The 8,443-nt window shown below is 36.3% G+C and overlaps 1 protein-coding gene across 1 annotated transcript in view; it reads left to right on the top strand.

The window, feature by feature from the left end:
• Window positions 1-6,511: 6,511 nt before the first annotated feature.
• Window positions 6,512-8,443, top strand: part of TMEM170B (transmembrane protein 170B) — a 4,872-nt gene continuing 2,940 nt past the window's right edge. Inside the window, exon 1 of the mRNA XM_010190326.1 lies at window positions 6,512-6,680. Within this exon, the coding sequence (XP_010188628.1) occupies window positions 6,512-6,680 (169 nt within the window). The remainder of the gene's footprint in view (window positions 6,681-8,443) is intronic.

Raw genomic sequence — 8,443 nt, 5'->3', positions numbered from 1 at the left:
CCCATGCTGGGAATATAAGTGTGTGAATGAGTTTGTCTTGTCTGACTACTTAATTAATTTCCTTCTGCATCTCTGTCAATTGTAAGGACAACCTCCTTCAGAGTACTGGGAAAATAAATTCATAGATATGTAGTATTCTTCTATTTTCTTAAATACTATTTAAGAATATTTTGTGTTTACTTTTGGTCTTAAAATTGGGATCTGGACTTGGTTTTTAAGTTGCGCAAGTTAAAACTTATCTTTTTTTGGATAAACAATGTTGATTATGTTTGTGCAAAGTTGTAAATTTCTTCAGCACATGCATATCCTTCTTAAAAATATATCAGTTCCCCAAACTTTTAACAGAGATCTGATATGAACTCTGGTCTAAACCAGGAAGTGCTTTGAACCATAATGGCTTAATTTTGGGGGTTTTTGGTGTTTGGTTCCTCCTCCCCCTCTTAATGAGAAGCTGAACCATTATTATTGTACCATATATCTGATTCAGGATCAACATTTTAAAAAGTGATGTTTTTCCTGTATGACCCAAAATACCCAGGAGACCATAGACAATTTCAGTCCTGCCATATACACATGCACACCCTGGAATAGCTAAAGCTGCAAGCACTGCTTTTTGTAGCTGAACTTGGTAGCTATACTTGATATACTTTGCTTCATATCTTCCTGCCTTTGCTTGAGAGGAAGAGGAGAGTTACTGTGAATGGCTTGGTAAGGCTCTAGTAACCATGGGAGAGGAGGCTTTTACCTTGCCCTATGTTACCCCTTCCAGAAAATCCCAAGAACAGCCCCTTTATATGGACTGGTTGTGTTTTAGAGTTAGTGGTATATCAAGGTTTACTAAAACAAGTCAGATAATAGCTGAATCTGAAACAAACAAAAGACCCCAAACAAACAAAAGACCCCAAACAAACAAAAGACCCCAAACAAACAAAAGACCCCAAACAAACAAAAGACCCCAAACAAACAAAAGACCCCAAACAAACAGAAGACCCCGTCTGAGTGCCTGTTGAAATAAATGTTTGTTTAAAGGCTACTTCCACAATAAAGAATTTAGCAATATTTCTACTCTTCCTGTAACCAATGTAAATGTTTTTTTTATGTCTAGTTGTTTCATGTTCTGAAGATTTGGTCCAAATTGTTGCATGTCTCAAAGATGTAAGCTTCTGGTCTGAATGGGTTTTTTATTAGTCACTGAAGAACTGGAGGGAGAATGTTGTCTTCTCTGTGGCACTGCATGTGGAGTTGTACTGTATGACTTCTAAAGTCAGTCATCTTCCTTCTTGTTCCCGCACCCCCAGTGTCCTAAGGTGATGAACTCAGGACTCCGCCACAGTTTTTATACACTTTGAAATAAGTCTGTAATTTTGAAGTGCTCTTCAGTAATAATCCTGAATTTGCTGAAAGTGAACATTTATAAGGGATTATGGGTGTTGCGCAGAAGATGCTCCTTGTCTGGTACCTTTTTTCCCCTAAGCTTCATCCTGTAATCATATGTCCTTGATTTTCTGGATGATGGCTTTGTCCTCTATCCTATGACTTGAGAAGACTATAATCTAGGATTTAAATGCTCTTCAGCAAGTGCTTCTCTTCCACTTATTGCAGCAAGAAGTTAGCATCACCAAAAAAAAAATTTGTCAGTATAGTCCTCATAACTTCAAGAATACCAGTTAATACAATAATTAAGGAAAGGACCCAATGATGAAGAAAATACTGTAACTTGTAAAGAGCCCAGTTACATTTGCAGGTATAACACACTGACATTTCTTAATCTGAGTGCTTTGAGTTTGTAAGTCTAGAGGAATATAACATTGTACAGTTCCTTAATGCAAATTTCAGATTGTGCTTGTTGACTTAAATTTGTCTTTGTATTTACACCACAGATACTGCTTGTCTTAAATCTGTAGCTAGTAGTGGTAGGCTGTGTTCATAGATCAAGAGATGCTTTCTTTGGAATAATCAGTCTTGATTTATGAGATATTATAGACAATCAGTATTCATCAGGCAAAACAGGCTAAGGACTAGCGGAAAAGAAAACTGCTGAAGATGAAGTATTCCATATTTACTGGAGCTGAGTGGCAGTATATATATATAGATAATACTTGAAAATGTTAACATTTATATACTTTGTGCATTGACTTTGCATTTTTTTTATTTGTCCACGATAAAGTTGTCGATGGAGTACAACTTCAATTTTTGACAAGTTGGAAGTGATAGGTTATTCTGAACTGTAGCATGCTTTTAAAACTTCTTTTTAAATCTCAAATCTAATCTTTAAGGTTGTGTATGTCTACACCAATAGGATATGTATGATGTGTATATATAGTACACAAGAATAATGTATGTATGATATGCATAAATACCTAAATTAACAAAGAAATACTCTAAAAGTAGAGTGATAGGGCATGAATTGCAAGTTATTTGAGCCTTGCAGCTTTTCTGGTAGGAAGAATCTCTACCCAAGTAAAACCAGTGGAAAGGAATATGAACTGAAGGTTCAAGATAGAGCTTACCTGCTAAGAATTTTAAATAAACCTGAAAGATGGATCTCCGTTGTCGTTATTAGAAAAGCTGTGGTTTCTATGCAGTAGATTGGATGTCACTGGGCTTGTAAGCCAGTAAGCACTGGATCTTTTCTAGTTCCCTGTCAGTGCATTCCTTTGGCAACGGAGGAGTTCTGATACAAAGAAGTTGTGTTTTGACTACTTAATTTGGATACATTAAAGTGAACCTCAAACTTTTCCACTCAGAAATTCTTGTGCATTAAATTGTTTGTCCTCAACCTGTCATGATGAGAATGACTAGATTGTCTTCTAGCTTTATGAAGCTTGAAGCATCCTCCAGTTTGCTTAAAAGGTTGTCTTCATATCTGCCTTGATTAATGAGCAGAGGTAAATAAGTGGGTGTATTGAACTAGTAGCCATAAAAAGGATAAATAAAGGAGATAAGAAAGGATGACTCTTCCTGCCTTTCCTATGGAAGGCGCTAAAAAGATTTGACCTGTTTCAGCTTGTAGAACTGAGATGATGTTTTATTGAAGTGAAGTGGTGATTTAACGGAGTGAATGATGCCTACTCAGGAATCTAAAGAAATTTTTTTTATTCAGAAGAATTGCTAATAAATATGCAGTGTGTACACTAAATGTATAGTTTGTACCTGAAGAACAAGAAACACTTACATGATATAGTCAATTGATATAATTCTCTAAATTACAAATCTTTCAGTTTTTTTAACAGCTACTTTAACATGACAAAGATGGCAGTGACAAAAGGTTGAGAATTTTATTGTAAATTTCTCCAATTTTGTACGTCATTTGAATTTCATGGCAAGTATGATACTGTTTCATTGAGTCCCTCACTAGAAAAGCCAACTTTGCAAGAGAAAGGTATGATCTAAATCAATTATTAAAAAGCTTTGTGTAATCAAGTTCTCAGTTCCTTTAATGTAAGGATTTAAAATGCTACTGCCATATGACAGTTGGGTAAGCTATCATCGCAGGATATTTGTTGAGTTATGGGGCTCTTTTTTCTTTATTTTATATCAGAATGCAACGATATAAATTATTGCCTATTCTTTGCTAATATCAACTATTAAAAAAAAAAAAAACAAAAAAACCAAAACCAAAAACAAAAAATCCCCAACAAACAAAAACTAGCCAAAAACAAATTTATAGGAAATGAGAGGTATCTTGGTACTGAGGGGAGATGGTAGAATATTTTCAACTACAAGATGAAGTGGCAGAACTGTACTTTATTTCCTATTCAGGAAGACTTTTCTCTTCCTTCCCTTTTAAAATCTAGTTCCTGTTGCAGCAGGTGAGAATCTTCAGCAAGAATGTGTGTGAGGAGAGGAGAAGGACAAAAATATTCCTCTAGTCTCTCTGCTCATAACTGTCTAGTAACTTAGTAAATAAAAGCTTTTCAGCTGCTTTCATTTAACAAATTAAGATATGTAAGCTTGTGGAGGGTGGATAATCTAGAGCACATTTACTTGATGGAGTTACCCAAACAATATGTAACTTTGAATAGAAATAACTTGTAAGTATTTTGAGTAGTTACAGGATAAAGATGGTTAACCAGCCCTCGGCTGCTTGCTGTGTCCCTCACCTTGCTGCCTGCCTTCTGCAAATCAGACTGTCACAGGCCTATGTCCCTAACTCTTCTGTTCACACCTGTCACTCCCCTCATCTGTCTCCTTTCCAAATAAACACACTTTTGGTCCTTCCTTCCTCTTGTCTTCAGCTGGACATGAAGGTGTTCCCTACCTCCATCTCTCTCCCCTCCAAATGTTATGAAGTGCACACCTACAAGTTTTAGCATCTACAGTCAGTTTGGCAAAATTATGAATAATTTCTGATAAAGGACTGCATTATTGCAGTTACATGTATCACTACTTGTATTTCTTGTGTCACTGACATGACTTTATAATTCTATTGACTTAATCTATTTCTCTGTGAGGTGATGGTTTATAACTGGTTTGTTTGTTGTTGTTTTTTGAATGCTACAGCTACGTTTGTGTGGAACAAGGAATATTTCTGGATGTTCTCTAGTTTCCTTTTGGAATATGTGTGTTGTTTCAAAGGAGTAGGAAAATACGTGTGCCAGAACTCAAGTTCCAGTATTCATTTGTCCAACAGGACATTTGGGGCTGGTTGTATTCTCATGTCTCCTGCCCTAAATACAAAGGGAGAGGTGATGCTAATTTTCCTTGGGTCTTATTTACATTCCAAATAAGGCTCAAGAAAGTTGCTCGCTATGCAGCTATTTTGTTGTCTAAGCATTTGTAAATATTTTTCGTTTCGTAGTTACGGGGGAGTAGTTAGTCTTTCCTTTCCTTCTGAAAATCCAGACATCCCAGTAAGTCTTCTGAAGACTGGAAATCAGTTTCTTTTTCTACTTGGTGAGAGTTGACAGTTACCACAAATACTGATCTCCTAAAAGGTAATGCACTGCTTAGTAAATCCTGTGGAAATTACAGGGAACGGCAGTGTCAGTCAGATTCCGACACAACTTTTGGTCTGGTTTCAAGCTTTTCAGCTGCACTGGTGTTTTAAGAGAATAAAAGTGCAGCTTTAAGTGTCCTGGGACTGTCCTTCAGATACATTCGTAGAGACAATACTGAGAGCTTTGCTTCTCTTCCCCAGAGCATATCTATGTATTTGCCATTCACTTCAGAATAAGTGGCTCCTGAACAGGCTGCCATAATTGCAGGTCCCCTCTCACCTGAAATAACTGAGTCTTCTGTTCTTTGACTTCATTTCAAATGGGGACAAGTTTGTCTCGTTCTGATGCAGTTTTGTGAAACCAGTTGATACCTGCCAGCCTTCACAACAGTGCACCTTCGAAGAGTTTGTTTTTAGACTGTGGAAGAGATTATGAGAGAACACTAATCAGTACACCATTGGCATAGTTATGGAGTGTTTGGCAGTCTTGGAAGTTGCTGTTGTCATGTAACCTTACATAAGAGCCAAGCATTTTCTTCAACTGCAGATTTGAAATACCTATTCTCAGAGTCTGTCACTGGGGTATCAGGTTCTCTTCAGTACTATTGCAAGAGGCCCTCACTTTTTCTTAGTAGTTGAGGTTTCCTTAAATGAAAGTTTGGGTTGAGAACATTGTCTGCATGCTGTCCTGATAATCTGAGCCTCTCTTTTACAGAGTATTTTGCATATTGTTATCATCTGAGTGGTATGAAAATTGTGTGATGGACTTAATTGTAGGAAAGGTTGCTGTGTCCAGAAAATAAGTAGCATCTCTGCTACAGTATTTACTGGCAAACAAGGCAAATAATCCTCTTCTATGTAAGAACAACTTACCTTTTCAAGTGTTCAGCATCACATTCAACCTGCTAGCAGTTTAGTTTCATATTTCTCTGAACAACCTAGGAGATGGGTTCAACCACATTACTCTGGAGAACTAAAATGGAAGATCTGAGGTATGCACATAGTATCTTCTTGGACTGAAGGTTTTCAGAGAGCAACATCTGCAAGCAAGGAAATGCTTGTTCTTGCCTACTAGATATTTTCTTTATTCCCATGTTAGAGTTCTTTTCTCTAACTTTTGTTCTTCATAGTTATTCATATGGTAAAATGAAACATAGATTCCTGATGCAGTCTGTTTCAGATAACATTTCATTCTACAGCAGTAATCTTAATAGGAAATTGCAATTAATGTTGGGGTTTTTTTGTTTGATGTTTTTTTTTGTTTTGTTTCTTTCTTTTAAAAGAAACCACTAAAAGAGTGATGGACTTGTAATAATATATCTGAATCGAGAGTTGTGCCAAAATCTTTTTTACATTATTTGATCATAATAGCGTTATTCCTTTATGATATACTGCTGAAAAGGGGAAAGTGTCTCGACCATGTGCTGGTGGTGTCACATTGTTTCCTTTTAAGGTGGATATCAGTATTGCTTTTCTGTTGCTGCTGATTTCATGCAATGTTTTAAAGTTTCTTACTTATAAAGTCATTGTCTCAGAAATATTAACCCTTTGTTTGACTACTTTCTTTCAGAGATGTGGTACTGGGTTTTCCTCTGGGCTCTCTTCTCCTCTCTCTTTGTCCATGGTGCTGTAGGAGTATTAATGTTTGTGATGCTGCAGAGACATAGGCAAGGGAGGCTGATCTCTGTCATTGTGGTCAGCATTGGATTTCTGGGTTCTGTAACTGGAGCAATGATAACCAGTAAGTCTGTCTTTCGTTTTGTTTTCTTTTTCTTTCCTATTTTACATCTAACTTCTAAAAATAAGAAAAATCCTTTTTCTTAGTAATTTGTTAATTGTTTATTAATGATTTTGCCTTAGTTGTATAGCTATCCTAGTGATAATGGCAGCTGAGTTGCTCTTCTGTTGTGCAAAGATAAAATACTATAAATTGTCAGAGGAAAGCAGAAATCATCTTACTCTTTCATTTTGGAAGCATTGGGTACCAAGCTATTCAAAAGGTATATGCTGAGTATATAGTATCTCTTTGGGATCAGGAAAAGGAGTCCTGTCCTTCCAGATTCTTTTTTTTTTTTTTGGTCAAAGCTTTCTGATCAAAATCACTTCTTAGTATCCTTAAAGTCATGATTTTTTTTTTTTTGGTGGAAATAAGGTCGTGATGCCATTGGTTGCAAGGCTGGCTTCCTGCATGTTTCCTTGGGCCTACTGGAGGTTTTTAAATTGTACCTGGATAGGATGTTGCTCTTTTAAAAGAAATAAAGGTGCAATGTAGGTAGTGATTCACAGCTGAGAATATTTTTTAGCTTGTTTGTTTTGGGAAGTTACACTTGGTTCATGGATTTGAAAGAACTTTCTAGTTTTGGCTTGGCCATAATGTTACTTTCTACTTTATATGGAGTAAGGAGGAAAGAAGGAGGAATGCTATCAGACTTTTTTTGTTTCCTTCCCAAAAAATTAAGCTATGCTGTTATAGTTAAATGCTAGTCGGCAAAGGCATCTGTTAGAGTTTCTTATGGTGTTACTCTAATACCTCCCGCTCAAGATACATTTTAGACACTTTTTATTTCTTGACATTGTATCCCTAGATAAGATGCTAACCATTCTTCTGTTAAAGCAGCATGCGGAAAGGTTCACAGAGCTGCAGTTAAAACCTATACTCAACATTAGAACACTGCAGAAAGCAGTAGTATTTAGTGTAGTAAAGTGCAGAAGTGTTACACCTGACTGAATATGGCACACAAGTGATGTTGCCAAGAATGTTTTGAGGAAATGCTGCTTAGCTGTTTTCATCTAGAATTAATGGTATCAGACATTTTTGCATGTTTCCTAAGAATTTCTGTTATCTCTATCAATATTGAAATATATGCCATTAGATCAGTAGGACACATTATTCAGTCTTTGGCTTTATCAAATCCAGCTATGTTTATCTAACATATAAATAGGCTACAGTAGCTTTGCAAAGCAAATAGGAGCATGGTGACATTTCTACGGGAAACAGTGAATATTATTTTTACAAGAAGCAAGCTTATGCTTCGTTGTCTGAAACAATGCTGGTAAGGAGTTCTCAACATTAAAATCGATGGATTAAATGGGGCCTATCTTAACCTCGGCAGTAGTTTCTGCCCAAAGGTCTTCAGTGTTTTTGAGCAGATGGTTTACCATGAAAGGCCTTTGAGGGCAAGGAGCTGTAAATTTAGCAACCATCATATAGTCTGTAGGTAAGCCTTTCTGCTTTTCATTCCTGTATTACTGTGTACTGTGCAGATTATCAGAATAGTGGTATCACTTCAGCTTTGGACATGTTCTTGGATGACTTGCAACAGATTTTTTTTCTTATTGCTACTGAAAGTCCTCCTTGCCTGTTGGTTTTCAAGGTTAAATAAAAATGCAAATTTCATGAAAAGTTTCATTAAAACTTTCCTCAAAAGGTTGTTTTAATTGCTCTGTATTTCTCAGCCTAGAATTTCCATCATTTAATGCAATATAGTTCAGAATAACTTACCC

The sequence above is a fragment of the Mesitornis unicolor genome, unplaced genomic scaffold (genome assembly GCF_000695765.1).
Source record: "Mesitornis unicolor isolate BGI_N332 unplaced genomic scaffold, ASM69576v1 scaffold52138, whole genome shotgun sequence".
Lineage (NCBI taxonomy): Eukaryota > Metazoa > Chordata > Aves > Mesitornithiformes > Mesitornithidae > Mesitornis > Mesitornis unicolor.
This window is presented reverse-complemented; position numbering and strand designations above follow the sequence as displayed.